This window comes from Daphnia pulex, chromosome 9 (genome assembly GCF_021134715.1).
Source record: "Daphnia pulex isolate KAP4 chromosome 9, ASM2113471v1".
Classification (NCBI taxonomy): Eukaryota; Metazoa; Arthropoda; class Branchiopoda; order Diplostraca; family Daphniidae; genus Daphnia; species Daphnia pulex.
The window spans coordinates 9524054-9543440 of record NC_060025.1 but is presented as its reverse complement, the minus strand read 5'-3'; the positions used below and the strand labels follow the sequence as shown (position 1 = coordinate 9543440).

Genomic DNA, 19387 nt, shown 5'->3' with positions numbered 1-19387 from the left:
TCAGCTTTCATTATCAATAATAATTGAACAGTTAAGACTTTTTAACAAATATCGGCAGACAAAATTGGTTTAGACAATAGATTTTATCTCACCAAAACAGAAACAATTATAATCCGTATTTCTTATACGTGTAACAATGTAAAAAAAAACTTAGTTCACGTGGCATTGCAAAAGTATTTTAAAGGCAGCCAGTTAAAAATTCCCACAAAAATGTGTTTGAGCATGAATTAAATTAAACTCACAAATAAGTAGCTTCTTGACTGTGGAAGATAAACAAATCACATACATAAAAGTTTCAACATTCTTCGACTTGATTGTCGTCCTGTTTGTTGAGAACGCTCAGTGCGTATTTGGCAGCAGCACTTTTAGCTGTTTTCGAATTACCGCCAGCGCCCTTAAACACACGCGTCCCTTGGATTTCTATTGCCACGCACAATCTCCCATCGGCAAGACTTTCAGATTTCCTGCAATCAAGATGAATTTCCTAATGCTCAATTTTCTGCTAGTTTAAGTATCAAGTTACCTGAATTTGAGGGCGTTAGGGTAGCGCTCATGAAGTACTCGCAGGGCAGAAATGGGAATTTTCTCATTAAATTTTTCTGGAAGCAATTAAATAGAAATCATTAGGCTATTCAGAAAAATTTCAAACAATTACAACTTACCCAATGCGTCGTGTAAAAAGGGCAGGTAAGATTTCCAAACTGCATCGAGCGACATGCCCGAATCGACAAATATGGCACCTGCCACTGACTCGAAAATGTCGCCCAACACTTTAGGAACGTCAATATTGCTGGCCAGGGATTGGTCTGGCTCACTGGTTTCTTCAAGAACAAAATACTAACAACCAAATTCAATTAAAAAAAGTCGATAATAATCAAATCAAAAGCTCCGCCGTACTCACATTATGCATCAGCAAATGTCCATTTTCTTCTTGTGATCGAACGAATCGATCCAGAATCACGTTGAGAGACAAGGAAAGATGCTTCAAGTAGAGGTGGAAACGGTTCTTGACCGCCATGACAGCAAAGGTCTCGTTGTTTACCATGGCCGAACGAAGATCCGTTAGAATGGCCGGGGTGTACTGACAAGGATTGTCATAGTAATACCTCGTAACGAGATAATCTGCGAATCAAAACGATTAAAATGATTCTTTTGTGAAAAGTGTAACAATTCGAGTACCTAGCACAGCATCACCGAGGAATTCCAGTCTCTGGTAACAATTGGTGATTCGATTGGGAATGTAGGAGGCGTGTGTAAGCGCTTCAATGAGCAAAGCTTTGTTCTTGAAAGTATAGCGGAGACGTTTTTCAAATGATTCTAATCCGGCAAAGAGCTGCGATAGAGCCTCCTCTTGATCTTTGAGTTGAGTATCGTTTAAAGTGGATGATGCAAACGTTGACGGGAGTATCGGAAATCCATTCATTTCGTTGAAGGTGGCGATCTCGAGTCGAGGAACAGTTTTCAATCCCATCCAGTCCATGAGTTTGATGGCACCCTTGATTCCAGTAGTGGTCAGATAAACACCAATCAAAGCTTCCATGCAATCTGCCACATTCTTCATCAGGACATATTGCTGGACATGAGCATTGATGTCAGTGTCAGGATCAGTCGGCGTTTTGAATCCAGGAGGGAGGAAATTTGCCATTAGTTCGAATCTTTGAGCGACGGTGAATTCCCCAATGTCCTTTTTGGCGCCCAACTTGAAAAGATGTTTGTTGTTGATCTGGCGCATCCGCATGAGACTGAGTCTGCCTTCGTCGCAGCGGTCACTACCCGTTTCTCCGTACACATAAATGGATATGACCAACTTTAAAATGGAGTCGCCAATCGTTTCCGAACGTTCCATGTCGAATCCTTCGTGCGTCTTGGCAAGGGTGAGGGCTTCTAATATCATTCCGGGTGAAGGGCCAAATTTGGAGAGCATTCCAGAGTTTCCGGAATCGAATTTCAGATTAAAAGTTTCCGGTGGACAAGTTGGTAGGTCATCCGACGTATTCCCATTAGCCAAATCAGTCCATTTGTTCCTTTGCTCGTCAATTGAATCTGGAAATTCTTTGAATGCGGAATAGCTGCCAGGATTGGGCAAATTCAACTCACTTGGTTTCTTCGGTGAGGATGTAGCGATGAATGTTTCGGCCGGGGTTTGTTCGATGGAAGACTGGTTTGGACTGAGATCTTTTTCCGATTCATCATAATCAAAACTCCACATCATATTGACGTCGAGATCCAAATAATCCATGAAGGTGGAAGGTTTCAAAGTGCTGGCCAAAAGTGTGGGGTCTGCGACACAGCGGCTTTCAGCACGAGACTTTTGGGGTCGAAGTCGCAAAGGGCACCAAACGGAAGAAACGTTGACGGATCCGGGTAAGAATTCAATTCCAATGTTGGCTTCCTTGTAGACAAGGACACGGAGTTCTTCAGCCACCAGCATGCGATCAAGACGGTGGAGAATGCAAGGGAGCCAGACCACCTGTTTCCAAATCGATCCGGCCAGCGGATGAACATGACACAACTCGGCCACTAGATGCATTGGCGTTTCTTCTCTTGTTGAAGCAGCTCTGTTGAAAATTCAAATGTTTTATTTTAGTTAACCATAAACTGGCCACGATAATATTTATTAGTACCTGTTGACGAGGAAATTTTTGCCAGATATCTCACGACTGACTTGAAGAAGCTGCTGCTGCTGATTAGTCAACGTGAGTTTGTACTTGAGCTGGAAATAAGATGCGTACGTTTTAAACTCGTTGTTGGGAAACGGAGTGAGGGGTGTCAAATCTGAAACACGGTCCACGTAAAAAGCGTTCAGAGTGCCCAGCGGTTTATAAGACGGGACGATAACCGAATCGATGAGCCGGCTTGAATCAAAGATAAAATGATCTCCAGTGTAGGGCGGTTTCTCCCAATTAATTGCTGGGGCGTTGATCATATTTTCAACGAGGGCAAAGTCGATCTTGTCGTTTGCCGTTTGCAGAGGGACCACCAGGTACTGCAAGTCAGAGGCCAGCACGTCAAACTCGAGCTGTCGCTTCCACAAAAAGAGAACATCCTGGAACACGAATTGATGAAATCGTTCCAGTTTTCCCATCTGGCTCTGGTCAAGGATGACTGAATCAGCTCCGCACAAGTTGACTTGAAATTCACCGGCTCGGGTTATCACAGGAAATGGGCAAATGGCAGGTATGACTTTGGACGTCAAAATGGCCAGTTTCGTGTCGACGGCGAATGGGAAATACAGTTTGGTAATATCTAGGCAAGGCTTGATCAACGTAAAGTCAATCGCATAGACGAAACACGGTTGTCCAGGAAGAGGGCGGCAATTGGAAAAACAGCCAGGCAGACGTCGATTGTAAACAGCGATGTTTTCCTTATTGAGTTGAGGAGCTGCCGAATTCTCTTCATCTTCAGTTGACGATTCGTCATCGATCACATTCAGTCGTGGCACTGGGAAAAGGTGATTGTCGTCGAGCTCTTTCAGTTCGTGGAGTTTGATGGATGCTTTTAAAGCAACTGCTCGTTTGGCTAGACGTTTTGTGGGCATAACATCTCCAATGACCTCATCTCTCAAGGGAGAGTTCAACGGAAGAAATAGATGGCATTGAAATAAATTGTTGATCGATGAATATTTGGAAGCATCAGTCGGTAATTTCTTTAATATGTCCTTGATTTTCTGTAGTTGGATGGGATCAACGTCGCTTTCTGCAACTTTCTTAGTAGTCAGTTGTGGAGCCAAACTAACATCCGGATCAGAAGATAGTTGACCACAGTACCTAAGACAGACAAATCATCAAGTTATTTCTCTTTTATGAGAAGGTGCAAAAATCTGACGAAAGATAAAAGTGGGATTTCATACGAGACTATACCTGTTGATGAGCGATATGCTGCTTGGTAAGGTAATTCGAGGCCCATCTTCTCCAAATGGAACATACGGTGGGATGATTTGACTAAACAAGTTGTCAATAGCATTATCTCGTTCGTCTTCAAAGTTTCCAGTGGATAAAAGCTGCTGCTCAATGCTGTGGAATTGGGCCAAATCTGCCAGGCAGCTTTCCGTCTCACCACGACTCACTAATATGCAATAGAAGGCTTTCTTCGATCTAGCCCGACCTGAAATGTTATGGCACCAAATCTAAAAGTAAACATATGCACTTTGCCTCATAAAACAAAAATTAAATGTACCTTTGGTCTGAACATAATCACAATAAGTTTTGATCCTATCAAATCGAATGATTAAATTGCAATCAGGAATATCAATGCCTTCTTCCTGCAAAATAATTCGTAACACATTTTATAACTCCAATATCAAATAAATTTTGACAAATTTACCAGGACAGAAGTGGCCACTAGCAAGTTGCAGAGACCTTCACGAAAATAATGCATAATTTCGTTTTGTTTCATGTTGAGAATTTGACTTTCTTTCAGGGATGAGTTTCGACCTGCTGCCTTGCCCATCGTAAACAATGGCTTCAGAAATTCTAACGTTGTGTCATGTTTCGTGATATCCTAAATCAAATTGGAAATTAGATTCAAGACAAACAATTCAACAATTAAAAAAATTAAAACCTTTAGGAAGTGATAGAGTACATTAGCCATAGAACGACGCTCGACGAAAACGATAGCACACATCTTGAAGGTCGCACTACCAATATTCGCTAAATTAATTTCAGATCATGATAATCATATAGATAATAACTTACTTTTTAAATTCATCTGAGCTTTGATCAGGACTAAAATTTCGTAATATTTCTAATAAACGAATCACTCTCGGCTGAACAAAGAGCAAAAGTCGGTCCACCGGTGAATACTTGGCGAAATAAGGAGTGCAAACTTCCCTAATGATAAAATTCGGTTAATTACAAACTTGCTTCTAAGCTATATAAACCATATTATATTAACAGCTACCGAACTTCCTGACAGAGAGCAGAAACTCTGTTTAGGTCTGTCAGAAATTGAGCGGTCTTGGCTCGACTCTTGGTACGCTCCAAAATGCGAATGTAGACATGGGCACAATGAAAAGCCCCGTACGGTCCTAAAAAAAGACCCAAAATCAATTAAACTGATGAATAGACAGAAAATGTAAACGCTCAAGAAAAAGGTTGGCCCACCTATTGTGCTCAGAAGATAGTCTATGTCGTTCAGTGCATCAAACAACACATCAATTTTGTCAGGTTGTTTGTTAACATCGGGTCCATCTTTAGAATTGCCTTCGCCGTACTGTTGTTCAAGTTGCTGCATAAGGGAAGACACCATTACAGAAATAATCCGACTTAATTCGTCCGCATCTGGATTCGGATTGGAATTTTTGTCTTCATACTGTAAGATGGTTTCGCACGGTTTGGTGGAAGAGCTTAAAAATAATAAAAAGGGATGTTAGAATTATAATATCACGGATTTTTTTGTGTAAATGTTAAAATACCGGGCGACAGTTTCTACGTCAGAGGGAATCCTGACTACGCATCCCATTGTTTCGGAGAGTTGCTGGATTAGATCAGGCACCTTCTCAGGTTTGCATCTCATCCTAAACAGAGCTGCAGTCAATCCCAGAATTTTGGGACGCTGGGAAACTATCGACGAAAACGAACATGGTTTATTAGATCGATTGTGTATAGCTAACATTTAATTCAAGATATTCTTACCTTCGCAGTTTTTCAGTTTCGAAAGAACTTGCTTCATCGGTGCATCCTTAACAGCAGCATGACACTCGTCGAAGACCAGTAAATTGAGCTGGTGAGGTGAGAAAAAGGCATGGTTCAAGATGTCCACAAATATTTGAGCAGTCATCACCAGGACATGGTTGGAATCAAATTCAATATTCCACCTAAAACAACAAAAATAAATCAAATGAATAAATTTAAAAACTCAAACGATTGTGCTTAAAAAGTTCGTTGACTAAACGTACCTGTCTTTTTCCCAGATGTCAACTCCCATACTCCCGTAAAATTCTTTAACTTTCAAATAGGTGTGGCGTCCTAAATGGGAAATCCGTACAGTAAGAGGATACGAACAATCAATATCTATACTAGGACGTACGCAAGTAGGCGGCCTGTTGAATAGCCAACACAACGGTGGGTACAAGGAAAACTGTCCTTTTCCCTCCTGAATCCAACGGTTTTGTGACTTCATGAGATTTTTCCTTGATCAGAAGGGCTGCAATGAATGTCTTTCCTGAACCAGTTGGTAGGTAAACAATTATGTTTTCATCCAACGCTGCTTGGAACAGTTCAATCTGTGAAATTCGATACAAGCTATTTTGTTATGCTCCAAATAAACATATTGTAACATCATTACCTGATAATCCCTTGGAGTGAACTCAGTATCAACATTACATGATTTGCTTGGAGATTCCATGATTGGGTTTTCTGCAAAGAAATAAAAGTTTAAATTAGCCCTGAAGAATTTCGTTGGCTGATTTAACATGTAATTCTTAATGTATAGGTGACAACACAAGCAGAATATTAAGCTTAAAGTAGTTATCAATAATAAAAAATGATGTGAAACGTAGGATATTAAAACGAAAGAAGAAGATCACTGCTTAGTGCATTACCGTGGTATAAGAACTTGTCATACCGCCTTTGATACCCAATAACAGTAATAGAAATATCCTAAATGAACAAGTTGAGAAAAATATCAGAATTGCAATTTTCAAATGCCTTAACATTCCATTCCTAGTTTCCTACTAACAATATTTCAAGGAATCCAATTAGTCAAGGGCCATCATTCTTTCCAGTTTCTCAACAACCATCAAGTACAGTTAAGTTAGAAAAATGGTCACGAATATGAATCAATAAGTGCCCGTGCCAGTTAGTTAAACTTCTTTTGTTCACTGCATATGCTTGACTGCACTGCTTGTTAACAAACTAAACACTAACTACACTACACTCTACAGAAATGATTGCAGAATTACACCCATCCCCTTATTTTAAAAAGGAAAATATTGGGAATTGGCCGCCATCTAGCGGAAGATAAATAGATAACTAAGATAAATACTGGTCTTGAGACTCTTCACTCGTCTGACTTTTGATGTTTTTTAAGAAAGAAAACAACTTTAAACTAATAGAAACATTATAACTTCGAACATCTTATCAGTTTGGGTTTTTCCTTCTAGATCGTCCTAGATATTGCGAAGCCAACAGACAGCTCTACAAACTAAAACCCGGTGCCCACGACTATCCACAAATCGTACCCATTATTCCCAATACGTAAAAACCAGCCAAAACCAATAAAAAACTATCGTCAAATCAGTAAATCACCAACCGATATGAGACCTATTTACTACATTCACATCCTTCTATAAATACAGCGATATCGCATGGTATAAAGACAGAACGCAATCCGAGAACTATCGAATTTATAAAGTGCATTTTGGAAAAAATGGCATTTCGTCCTCACGTTCACGTTTTATTGTTTTTGGGCTATTTGGCGATACTCTCGAACTGCGCTGTATCTTCTCCAGAGGAACAATTTCTACAGCAGCTAATGAAAAATTATGTAATTTCTCTGTTCTTTTAAACTATTTTTGATCTGAACATGTTATTTGTTTCATTGCTTTGATGTTAGGTTGACATCAAAGGAGTTGTTGAAAAATTGGAGTCAAAAGTGATTCAACTTGAGGACAAAGTTATTGGACTGGAAGTTCAACTTAAAGAAAATGTAAATTTAATAATTTCTCTCAAAATCATGGTACTTTCACGTTTCTGAATCAATGTTTTGATTTTTTTCAGAATGAAATAAAAGAAGCGTTGCAATCAGACGTGAATCAACTAAAGGCCAAACTCAATCAGCAAGAATATTTCGAAACTTCACTGCAAAATAACCGCCCGTCGCCAACTGCTGGAAAACCTGGAAAGAGCAGTACTCCAAGAACATGTCTAGAACTTCGTTCAACTAACCCCGTTCTGTCATCCGGAATACATTGGATCGATCCGGACGGCGATGGAGGAGACAGTCCTATCACCGTCTACTGCAATATGACAACAGGTGTAACATAACTGCATTTTTAAAATGAAAAGAAAATGTCGCTAAATTCTAATTTAGGATCGACTGCCATTCTGCACGACAGCGAATCACCTATGGATGTCGGACATTGCGCTGATCCTGGATGCTATTCAAGAGTCATCAAATATAACGCGACCTATGGACAAATGAAAGCTTTAGCAGATTTATCGGCGAGATGTCAACAGTCCATCAAAGTTGGTTTGGGTTTTTTAAATGTCTAAAATAGATGAAATTTAATTAATTAATTTGCCATTATTATCACAGTACGATTGTTTTTACGCTCCACTCGAGCTTAATAATGTCGCCTATGGCTGGTGGAACGACAGGGATGGAAATGCGCAATATTTCTGGGCCGGAAATAACGACGCTGGAATTCACACCTGTCAGTGCGGAATCAGCGGAAATTGCGTCGACGCCTACGCCAAATGCAACTGCGATGCGATCGCTTCAGCGCAGTTAGTTGATGATGGTAGACAATTGTCCTGTTTATTTGTTTACTTTTTGTTAGTTAAATTTAAAGACCATTCTCCACCAGCAATAATTTTTAGCGTCATAAATATTCCACGTTTCTCTTTTTATAGCTACTTCTTTCGTTATACGAAAACGATTGATTCTTTCATTTGCCATTTGTTTAGGTGTCATTACCAATAAGGAACTTCTTCCCATCACTCGTTTGAACTTTGGTCGGACTCAACTGGAAACTTCATCCGGTGTCCATACGCTTGGCAACTTGGAATGCTCAGGGAGTGTGGCTGCCGTTATGGGAATTCCGACGTCATGTAAAGATTTGTGGCTTCTTGGCTACTACCTGAGCGGGTTGTATTCCATCAAGGGGGCTGCAATGATAGAAACCGTTTATTGCGATTTTAATAAACTCGTCGAGGAAGAAGGTGCTGTTTTCAATGCTATATTTTAATTTAAAAAACAGAGTTAAATTTATTACCAATCTATCTTCTGCAGGTTTTCAAAAATGGATAGGATATTCTGACATTAAATCTTTCCCAGCACACTTCTATGTCCAAAAGACGGTTTCCCTCTGTACACCTAATACTCCCATTCCGTTCGAGGTAGAAAGACTCAACGTCGGAAATGCCATGAATATAATAACTGGAAAATTCACGGCTCCTGTCAAGGGAACTTATTACTTCGCATTTACTGCACTGGCACATTTTCCGCAATCTTCTGCAACCCGATTGTATTTAGACATTTTGCTATATTTAAATGGCAATCGAATTGGAAGGGCGCAGGTTGATGAATCCAACACCGTTAATGGTCAATATTCCCCGTTGATTCTCCACTCGTCGCTGAAATTGAACATGGGAGACCAAGTCTGGATGCAAATATCTGAGGCTGATGGCATATCAAGTGAAGTGTGTCTGATGGACGACGCTTCCAAATCCACTCATTTCACTGGATGGTTAGTAGAAGAGGAAATTGTTGCGTCACTTTAAATTTTCTGCATCGAAGAAAACTTGTAATAGCAAAAAATTAATTTGGGTTGTTTAAATGTAATAGTAATACATAGAGTAGAATGCATAACACATTTGGGATTCCCCATTATCTGATTTAGATAACAAATGGTATACGTTTAGAAAGCCCATTGCGGTACGGTTATTTGACTGTGTCAACTTTTGTGAACATTATTTTTCACGATTGATATCTTATAACGAGTGAAAAGTCCACTTAAAAAACTAGCGCCTTATTCAGATTGCTCGGTTAGAATTGCACACCTGACCCGATAATCTCGTAGCTTACCACTCATATACTAAATAATTTTACGACCCGGAATTTTAAAAAAGAAACAGTTACCAGGTCTGTAGTAGTTGATCTTGTTCCAGTGCGATCGATCGAATTCGGAAGGCTGCAAACGATTTGAATTTCACCGCCCAGTGATCCGCAGATGATCGAATCACCTAGAACATCGACAAATTTTTCATTAGGAATTGTGCGAAACTTAGATAAAAGCAAACAAATTTACCTGTGCTATTCAAGATAACAAGACGGAATGGGTCTCCCATGTCGACGTCGTTGTTGCAAATTTCAGTTGCGTTAGAGTTGTTGATTGGACATACGTAAACGGCATCTTCTAAGGCCAACACGAAATTGGCCGATGGCGATTCCATTCCTACTAACAATATTTGTTCAAAGAATCCAATTTAGTCAAGGGCCATCATTCATTACAGAGTTTCTCAACAACCATCAAGCACAGTTTAGTTTGAAATATGGTCACGAATATGATCAAGTGCCCGTACCAGTTAATTAAGCGTCTTTTGCTTGACTGCACTGCTTATTAACAGACTAAACACAAAACACTAACTACACTCTCTACAGAAAGGATTGCAGAATCACCCCCTTATTTTAAAAAGAAAATATTGGGAATTGGCTGCCATCTAGCGGAAGATAAATAAATAAATACTGGGCAGCAGACGTCCTACTAATCCGTGGAAAAAGAAAGCAGATGCCGAAGACCGAAGACGCCTACGTACGAGTTTTTAATATGCAAATCTTATTCCACACACTCATTCTTTCTGAGGACTTTTTGGAGAATTTCCATTGCTTTGGTTGCCAATATCCGTTGCCGATGTAGAAGGGAACCATCGTGTCCACCTAACGCATCCGGAACGAGTCGCTCCGCATATTCATCAGTTTAACTATTACCTACTTCGACTCTTCTTGCCTAGTAAACTTGAATAAATTATTTTGTTTAATCACTACCTCAGTGTTTTTTTTTTTTTTAATTTACAATAAAACATCTTTTTAAAAATGACCCAATCAGGACCCAATCAAACTATTGAAATTCATTAAAATATTTTTGGGGAATTGAAAATCTATGACTAGCGGATAACGATAAATGCATCCAATTGACTACGACCAGTCTGGAACCCCGCCTCATTGTTTGCATTTGAACGAGGGGCGGATTTGTTTGTTGCGTTCCAGTGCCATAAACACAGTTGGCCATCACTGCACAAGGTGTGCAATTGACTATTGACGGAAGCAACCATGCTAATGATGCCTTGTTTGTGATCTAATAATATTTCAGAGAAAGAAAGAAGACTCAATTTAGATTAGAAATATCAAAGTAGATTAGGTAATTATCATCTTACAGCTTATTTATTGGATGGGATTCAATTTGTTAGAAGTAAATTCCCAGAGCTGAACGGTGCTTTCTTCACCATGAATCTGTCACGAAAAAAAGTTAATCAGTGTCTTGGCTTTTTAATTTGATTGCTTTAGAAAGTCACCCCACATGTCTCGTAGCATCTGCTCTTGAAAAATCATTATGTGAAGTGGCAACTTGTTCCAGCTCGACGTTGAATTGGATCCCCAAAACTCCTGATGTGCATTCAAAGTCGTCAATCAAGCCACCCGTCGTTGCATCTGTTAAATAATTTCAAGCGTCAGTCGACCCAAAAATCAAATAAAAGAAATAAAAAAAGCAGCACAATTAAATAACCATACTGTGAAGGCGGATGCTCGACTCTGGATAACTTGTGCTGGTAAAAAGAACATTGGGTTTCCAGGGACACCAGTTCATGACCTACAATATAAATATATTAACAAACACTTCAAATATTGATTCCAAATATATATAGTTACTCTGACGGGATTTTCGTCTCCGGGGGTTTCTGAAAATATTAATTACCGTTAATTGAGGAGTTGGAGAGGCTATAAGCGGCGAGATTCTGATGCAATGATAAAGTGGGTTTAGTGGACCCACCCGTTTGGCGGAGGTCGTAAACCCCGAACCCTTCAGTTGAGGCGGCACTAAAAAAGGAGAGAATCAGAATTTAAAAAAAAATTTCTCGAAGATTAGCCCATCAAAAAAAAAAAAGAAATAAGTTACCAGGTAAGTAGATGATCTTGTCCCATTGCGATGAAATATATTCCCGACTCTGACGACATGCGCCATTCGATGTGACAGAGTCGGGAGTGTTGAGATCGTAGTTTTGCATTTCACCACCCATAGATCCTCTGATGATGGAATCACCTGGAACATCGAAAAAATTTGCATTAGAAATTGTGAGAAACTTGGATAAAAACATATTTACCTGTGCTATTCCAGATAACATGACGGAATGGGTCTCCGGGGTCTCCCATGTCGAAGTCGTTGTTCCAAATCTCAATTTTCTTGTAGTCCTCGTTGACTCGATAATAAAAGTTCCAATAAAACTCCATCTCTTAAGGCCACCAGGAAATCGTCTGATGGAGCCCAGTGAATGCTCTGGTTACCTGTTTGATTGCAACATCCAATAAATTTAAAAGGTAATAAATTAAATCAACTTAAAAATAAAACCCAATTAAAAGAAAAAGGTAACAGTATTCAACAGACAAATTTACCATGTTCTCTAAAAGGTTGCAGGACTGGCATCACTCGATGGGGTGAAGTGGGGATTTTAAATTTGGATTTAAATAGGAGTCGTACCACAAGCAGAAGAGGCCATAGGTTTTGCTTTCACAACTTTATTGCCAAACTTGAGAATTGGCGTGCTTTGTCAGGGGCTGTCCTGTTGCTCAGAGTAGTAATGACATCCGGCACGATGTGACATGGGCGACAAAAGATGCTGAGCCAACTGCATATTTGTTTCTGAACGACATGCAATCAACCTGCATCACGTCAAAGACCCCAACATAAAAACACAAAAGAAGAAGCAAATTACTTTAGATCGACCTTGCGTTTGGTTCTGCTAACACAAATTGAAATCAACTAACGAACCTGTTTAGAATGTTACTGGGGAGATGAAGGACTACTGCGATGTTCCAGGTGATTCCATCATCAGCGGATCCATGGATGGGGAAATTAAAATCCACGATCTCAACACTCCCGACTCTGTCACACCAAATGGCGCATGTCGTCAGAGTCGGGAATATGTTCCATCGCACTGGGACAAGATCAGCTACTCACCTGGGTACCTTGTTGGCGGGCGAACAGAAACGATGGCACCCGAGGTGAATTACGATCGACACTTCGAATGTTTTGACTCGACAAATGAGGCGGTGCCGTCGTCTCACCGTCTACAAAATTTGACAAGTTGTGAGACGACGAAATATTTCATGCCGACCTTCCGTGGCGTGACAGGCATTTTTCAAAACAATCAATGATACCTTTTGTAGAAGCACTGGAAGTAACCGACACGTTGAGATTTTGTTGGCTCCCGGATGTCAGACGCGTGGCAGACATGGCTGTACCGATGACTGTAGATAAAATGAGCAAAAAATAAAACAATAAAACGACCGTTTGGCATGAGCCATCAACTGCTTCTGTGTTTTTCTGTCTGCTTCTGTCAATGAAGAAAACAAAAAAAAAAAACAAGTGATAATCGATTATTCATTTGTTTTACTTTAGCAATGGCCTATCTATTATAAATCTAAATATAATACATTTGAGTTAAATAGCATGTTTTTTTTTTTCGGGACAAATTTAAGGGCTGGAAGAAAATCTAACTGTATTATTTTATTTATTCGATTGAGTCAATCTGCAAGTTTGTACATCGTGAACCTGTGCATAGCAACACGCTGAACAGTCTAGATAATCCCGCCAAAAAACAGCTACACTTTCCGGGTCCCCGCCTCTATGAAAAAATACCTTGCTATCTTTTTACTTTTTATATAAAATCGCCAAGTGACCTTACAATAAAAAACTGCTTTACATACTAAGATTAAAAGAGAGAAAAGGCAGAATTTATTGAAAGTAATCCTTTTGAGGGAGGAGTCAGAAAGTTTTGTGGCGGGAAGGAGGGGGAAAAATCGATCAAATTTATTAAAATTGCTTCTGATATAAATGGCACTTGATCCTCACATGTATGTTTTATTATTTAGAAATTATTGCTTCTTGTAATTCGCTTAAAATGAATAAATTATGTCAAGCCCACCAGAGTTATGATGTTGTTAAGATTTCCCGCCAGCATGATTTCGGCGCCAATGGTCAAGAAAATGAACCACGTGTTTGCCTCAGGCAGAGTTGTGAGAGCATGGTATTGGTGTATCACTGTATCCGGGGACATTTCGGTCAAAGTGTTTTTCGTCACGAGATAGAGCAGTCGCGAAATTATTTCAGTCCTGCTTCATACAAGTCAAGTTGGCAATTCTGGGTGTCCAACATGAGTAAAATTACTAAAGAATTCTTGTTAAAGAAAATGAAAGAGAAAAAAGAGCCTTGCCCAAGTCATTGGACCGGAACCGATTTCATGAATGCCGCATTAGAGGAGGCCGGCTGTAAGACCCTCCACGAAATGACCTTAGCCGTCTACCGTGCCTGTAAGTTATTTTTTCGATTTTAGTAGTTTGTATGCAATCATTTACATGGAGCATGTTGCACATTTGGAATGCCTGGCATTATTGGGAGTTATCGACACACGTTTTAGAACTTTCCATCGAAATGGGTTTTCCGATGATAAAATGCCTCCCACCACACCACCATTTTTACTCGTTTAGCTGAGGGCATTTTATTTTCTTTATTTTAGTTCAAATAACTTCTTTCCCGGCGTTCAAAATGTTTATAACCTGCTTCTTAGCAAAATTTAAGGCTGAAAAACATCTGCTAAGTTAGAGCTATTTATGAAATTTTTATTGGTATAGCAACAGATATTATGTATGGTAAACCTAATAATGTTTTTGTTTCTATTTGTCTATTTAAAACATTAAGTGACTGAAATCACAGGATCATCTACTGCCCCAATCTCAAGACTCCCAGAAAGTCTAACGCGCTCTCTCTACCCAGTTGATGGAGAACAAAAAGTGGATGATGACGATGATGATGACGATGATGATGACGATGATTATGACTTTGGCCTCCGTAAGTTGTTGAATCCAAGGGTTGTTCGTGGTAACTGGAAAATGCCTCGCCTCCACCCCATTTTCTCGTTCGCCAACTTGTTTCTAGTTGTACTGATAACTAGATCCCCTAATGGCAGAAACATTCCAAGCGGTTATTTTGATAAATTGCGGAATTCTTTTTTGGAAAATGTCCCGTAAGTTCTCACATTACATAATTTTAATAAACCAATAATAAATGTAATTGTTATAACAGGGCCATCAGAAAATTTCTCTACGATTTGAGCGGTCTGCAATACGAAATCCATCTTATTCAGGAATGCGCCGCTGATGAACCGATCTCCAGTCTTGAAAGTGACATGACATCAGACGACAGTTCAGCCGATGACTTTATCGATTTCCCAGCGAGCCATGTCGATCTTCTTTTCATGTATCATTTCATCGGCAACGCGAAAGTAGGCTACATGGTTAATTGCCCTCTGGATCTAAATGGCAGCATGTCGAATTATGTAGGCATCATTTATAAACAATTTTTAATTCGTGATCTTAATCCTAAATGTTAATAATCGTTTATATAGGCTGCTAATCTGAGAAATTTGGAGAGGGGCGGAATTAAACCTGCTGACGTGATTTACATGTCTCATGGACTTGAAATGGATGCTGCTTCGAATGATTCCTTTTACGATGTCGTTCCCAACTTTACCATCTTTTCTGGAGACAAAATGATGGAGAAACTCAAAGAACTTCATTCGCCAGAATCTTCTGGCATTCCGGATAGTCGCAATTCCGTAGTGGATGGATTCCTGTCTGCTGCTGGATACCGTAAGTTGAACTACACTTCGTTATTTAACGTCTGAATTGTTTAAAACATTTATTTTAAAATAGGTGCCAATAAATAGCCCAGATTCGCCTTGAGTTTCGCAACGTGGAAGTACCAGGCAAAACCCTTCAAAAAATAATTTTCAAAATTCATGTTCATAATGTCGGAGAACCAATCCAGAGATCCCGTTTTTCTTCAGTTTTATCTTCTCCAAGTTTACTTAACTGATCTCATTCAGTATTGTACTGCGTGTATGTTTCATAACTATTTCTCATGTAACGCACCACTTTTTTTTTGTATTCTCGTAAGAAAAATACACAACGAAAGGTGCTTCAGTTGCTTGCTGGCATTGCTGTTGGTCGAGCGACTGGAAGAATCTCATTTCAAACTTTCAAACCGCCCAAACGTGTAGTCAACATTTCCGTCTCTAGATGGCGTTTCTTTATTTTGTTTGTTCACATTTTTGCTTTCCATTTACAGACCAGAGATAAGATCAAGTGAGTGTAAATTAGGATACCAGCGAAAACGGGATATTAAAACGTAAAAGAGGAATTCTCGTGTAAATCTCTACTGCTAGAATTCTGTGTATTTCCATTCATCATTTGACGCTCAAAGAGATATGAATTTTAGATCAACTTTTCTTTTATCAAAAAGCCTTGCAAATTGCAACAAATTGCGTCTGTTGTTCTTGCAGTCCTCCAAGGGATTCAGCACTCGTTCTGCCACCACCACCACCAAGCACAAATATGGTTCTTCCAAGACGGTCAACGTCGATATTTTAGGAACGTGGGACAGCCGGACAGAGTTGCCTCTTGAACTCGAGTCTAGCATCAACTATGGGAAACCCATACCTCAAATTCTCATCTCGTCAGTTGGAACACACTCCATTCAAGGCAGGAGGCCTTACAACGAGGACCGCTTTGTTGCAAAAGAGCTCAGACCGAATCTGCTCTACTTTTCTGTCTTTGACGGGCATGGCGGATCAGAGTGTGCAGACTACTGCTACAGTCACATGGAGAATCATTTAACCTTTTGGTTGGACAGATTAAGTGTCAATGATATTGAACATGCAATTGATGCTGCATTCATCGAGTTGAATAACTCATTTTCTCGTTGGTGGGCTTTTCACGGCAAAGGTAAAGTTTGTATTCACCAAGTATTTGTTAAGCTGCTATTGAACTCTGTATTTTGTATTCGTAGCCACCAGTAATGTTCCAGGGACAACGGCTACAGTAGCACTCCTTCACAAGAACATGGATCTTTATCTTGGCCATGTTGTAAGAAGTATAGGCATACATCATTTATTCTTCATTACGTTTAGCAAAATTAAACTTGCATCTTCCCTTATTCTAATTTAAATTGTTATTACAGGGAGATAGCCGAGCTATGCTATGTCGAGGAGGAAAGGCCCGCCGTCTCACAACCGATCATTGTCCATCCCTTCTTACAGAAAAGGTGTAAAAAATTGAACTCAAATTTTTAACATGTTGAACTAAAATTACACGTTATTCTTTTAATTTAGACTCGAATTGAACAATCTCAAGGAAAGGTTGTGGTTGATGATGTTGGCCGAGGAATGGTTAACGGAAGGTTAGTTAACTCAAGTTTTCCGAATTGAACCAAGTAAAATAGCTTTCTATTCGCGTTTTTATTAGATTAGCGATGACGAGAAGCCTGGGAGATCTAGAGCTGAAACCATTTGGCGTGACTGCCGTCCCTGATGTGAGAAAGATTAAGGTATTCTTATTGATTTAACATTCTTTTTCGCTCTATAATATTTATCCCTCTTATGTTATTCAAGATAAAGCACGGGAGAGATGCATTTTTAGTGCTGACTACCGACGGAATCAATTGCGTGATGTCGGATCAGGAAATTTGTGACGTCATCCAGCGAACTGAAGATCCAAATGATGCCGCCCACTGCCTAACTGATGCAGCCTTACATTACTCATCTGAAGACAATGCGACCGCAATCGTTGTGCCCTTGGGCTCCTGGGGTAATTCGAATCAAATTTGTTTCTCTAATATTCCAATTGCTTAATCTCGTTCGTCTGTTTCTTTTCGTTTCAAAAATGACTTTTAGGCAATAACACGACATCAGCTTCCATTTTCTACAGTTTTGGCCGCAGCATGACGGTCAGCAGCCGCTTCAGTTAATTCACTCAATCCGCCCAATATAAAACTCGTGTTTTTATTACGAAAATAAGCCTCCAATCAATACCGTTGGAAGCAGCACGCCTTTACGACCCTTGTGAACCCTGTTGACTTGAAACAGTAAACCCCATCGTCGTGAAATGTGAATACATGAATGTTTCATGCCTGAATGAAACTAATGTACGTATTTTAACCATTTCCCATTTTCTCACTTCCTCGACTAAATAATTTTAAAAAATTTGCTCATCATTTTATTTAATTTAGCGATTGATTTGTTTTTATCCCCCCCGCTGCCCCAAACCATTTATGATGGAAACAACATGTTCAAGTGTGGCTGGCCAGGGGAACGTACGACAGCAGCGGGTGCAATCGGTGAGCATATAGTACTGGTAACTGTTTTAAAAATAGCCAGGGAGGAACACACAGGCCCTGGAATGATAACAAAGTGTATTGTATACATCTCCCCCCCTCCACACACAGCCTTATGTACGCCGACGCACTTGTAAATTATTGCCCTTGTTCCACTTTGGATAAGCATTAGGAGCCCAGGAGCCAAATGGGCTCTTAATAGAATGGCGTGTGTTTTATTTGGCGTCCAGTGGCGGATCTACTTTGCTTTCAACCGTATTATACCTTAGAAGTCGTCGGTCTTAACTCTGTGTGTCACACGACTCTTGCTCTAATCGTGATAGATGATTGTGCTAATGACTGGGTCGTTTGTCAGAACAAAGCGTCAAAGGATAAGCAAATGGTAAAGTCGGAAGAGGGCCGCGCATTTCCTTTCAACCGGGTGGTGGGTGGGTGTGCGTGTGTGCCGGGCAACTTATATGCTCCACCTCCCGTTGGTGCTCGAGTACCGCGCTGTACTTAAACTCTAATGTAGATAGCGACCGGCCAGCATATGCAGAGACACAATGAAAAATAAGGAAATATCTTTGATGGAAAAGTTTTGGGGGGGTCTTTCGGTTGCCACGCCTCGGGTTGTATATGATTGGTTGATTGATTGCATCAGGACTAGACATTTTGTGAATGTGTATAACCAACGAATCGTCGCCCATGTCGCCTAACCGCATCACCCATTAACCATCGATCACTGACGACCCAGCTGCTCCCCTCGCCGTTTCTATGGCTCCGTTTGATTTGTAGATTGTCTTGAAATAATCGACACACCAGAAATTTACATTTGAAAATCAATCCAACTGTCCGTGAACGCGTTTAACAGCGGAGTCTACCTTGGGGGGTCGATTTGTCTCACTTTTTACGAGCGCTGCCGTCGTTTATAGGGTAAATCCCATTTGTTTTGGGTTGGTGTAGGGGCGACAATCCTTGATCTGTTGGCATTGAGTTCCTGTCGAGTCCCGAAACGGCCGACTATTCCTTTCTTTTAGCTTTAAATGTCCAAGTCGTAACGGCTCGACTCGAAACTGAGCCGATTGGAAATAATTCGGTTTGAAATTACACGGCGCCAAATAATAAAAACCCGAAACATTTTAGTGTTTTTGGCCGCATGTGATTTGTATAGGCTTCCATGCCCAGTCATCAAAAGGTCGCCTACAATTAAAATATTTCTATTGCTAGTCAGAAAATCCCATCAAGCAGGAACCGGATTCCCCCCCTTGGCCCGAAAGCTTTGGAAAAAGAATATCCTCA

General features: G+C 40.1%; 4 protein-coding genes and 2 long non-coding RNA genes across 10 annotated transcripts; 3 read left to right on the top strand and 3 right to left on the bottom strand.

The window, feature by feature from the left end:
- Positions 1 to 64: 64 nt before the first annotated feature.
- LOC124203049 (endoribonuclease Dicer-like) lies at positions 65 to 6888 on the bottom strand. Its single transcript, XM_046599624.1, has 20 exons — positions 6679 to 6888; positions 6542 to 6599; positions 6286 to 6356; positions 6028 to 6223; positions 5897 to 5966; positions 5634 to 5815; positions 5414 to 5561; positions 5103 to 5344; positions 4900 to 5026; positions 4695 to 4829; positions 4561 to 4636; positions 4324 to 4500; positions 4177 to 4261; positions 3861 to 4104; positions 2625 to 3767; positions 1180 to 2558; positions 902 to 1122; positions 663 to 837; positions 524 to 599; positions 65 to 464 (listed from the first exon to the last, which is right to left on the bottom strand). The coding sequence occupies exons 3-20, from the start codon at positions 6343 to 6345 to the stop codon at positions 296 to 298; spliced, it is 4905 nt and encodes a 1634-aa protein (XP_046455580.1). The 5' UTR covers positions 6346 to 6356; positions 6542 to 6599; positions 6679 to 6888; the 3' UTR covers positions 65 to 295.
- A 473-nt stretch (positions 6889 to 7361) lies between these two features.
- On the top strand, positions 7362 to 9533 carry LOC124203047. Its single transcript, XM_046599623.1, has 7 exons — positions 7362 to 7485; positions 7555 to 7647; positions 7719 to 7974; positions 8032 to 8186; positions 8257 to 8461; positions 8628 to 8882; positions 8953 to 9533. Exons 1-7 carry the CDS (start codon positions 7369 to 7371, stop codon positions 9441 to 9443), a joined length of 1572 nt encoding a protein of 523 aa, XP_046455579.1. The 5' UTR covers positions 7362 to 7368; the 3' UTR covers positions 9444 to 9533.
- On the bottom strand, positions 9348 to 10113 carry LOC124203048. Its single transcript, XR_006878408.1, has 3 exons — positions 9971 to 10113; positions 9802 to 9905; positions 9348 to 9463 (listed from the first exon to the last, which is right to left on the bottom strand). It is a non-coding gene; the product is annotated as an uncharacterized LOC124203048 (long non-coding RNA).
- Positions 10114 to 10707: 594 nt separating this feature from the next.
- LOC124203046 lies at positions 10708 to 13273 on the bottom strand. Of its 4 annotated transcripts, XR_006878407.1 has the most exons (11): positions 13096 to 13273; positions 12896 to 13005; positions 12707 to 12820; positions 12331 to 12597; positions 12042 to 12222; positions 11837 to 11980; positions 11590 to 11757; positions 11452 to 11530; positions 11240 to 11370; positions 11097 to 11172; positions 10708 to 11017 (listed from the first exon to the last, which is right to left on the bottom strand). It is a non-coding gene; the product is annotated as an uncharacterized LOC124203046 (long non-coding RNA). The 4 variants fall into 4 exon arrangements; XR_006878406.1 differs by having other exon boundaries at positions 11235 to 11370; positions 12707 to 13005; positions 13096 to 13272; XR_006878404.1 differs by having other exon boundaries at positions 12707 to 13005; positions 13096 to 13272.
- A 694-nt stretch (positions 13274 to 13967) lies between these two features.
- On the top strand, positions 13968 to 15979 carry LOC124203045. Its single transcript, XM_046599622.1, has 5 exons — positions 13968 to 14247; positions 14636 to 14960; positions 15020 to 15272; positions 15342 to 15585; positions 15649 to 15979. The coding sequence occupies exons 1-5, from the start codon at positions 14091 to 14093 to the stop codon at positions 15660 to 15662; spliced, it is 993 nt and encodes a 330-aa protein (XP_046455578.1). The 5' UTR covers positions 13968 to 14090; the 3' UTR covers positions 15663 to 15979.
- A 58-nt stretch (positions 15980 to 16037) lies between these two features.
- On the top strand, positions 16038 to 17907 carry LOC124203044 (protein phosphatase 1K, mitochondrial-like). Of its 2 annotated transcripts, XM_046599621.1 has the most exons (8): positions 16045 to 16123; positions 16278 to 16719; positions 16784 to 16860; positions 16955 to 17038; positions 17106 to 17173; positions 17239 to 17320; positions 17385 to 17580; positions 17667 to 17907. In XM_046599621.1, exons 2-8 carry the CDS (start codon positions 16596 to 16598, stop codon positions 17738 to 17740), a joined length of 705 nt encoding a protein of 234 aa, XP_046455577.1. In that variant the 5' UTR covers positions 16045 to 16123; positions 16278 to 16595; the 3' UTR covers positions 17741 to 17907. The 2 variants fall into 2 exon arrangements, with proteins under 2 accessions (XP_046455576.1, XP_046455577.1); XM_046599620.1 differs by having other exon boundaries at positions 16038 to 16719.
- Positions 17908 to 19387: the final 1480 nt, after the last annotated feature.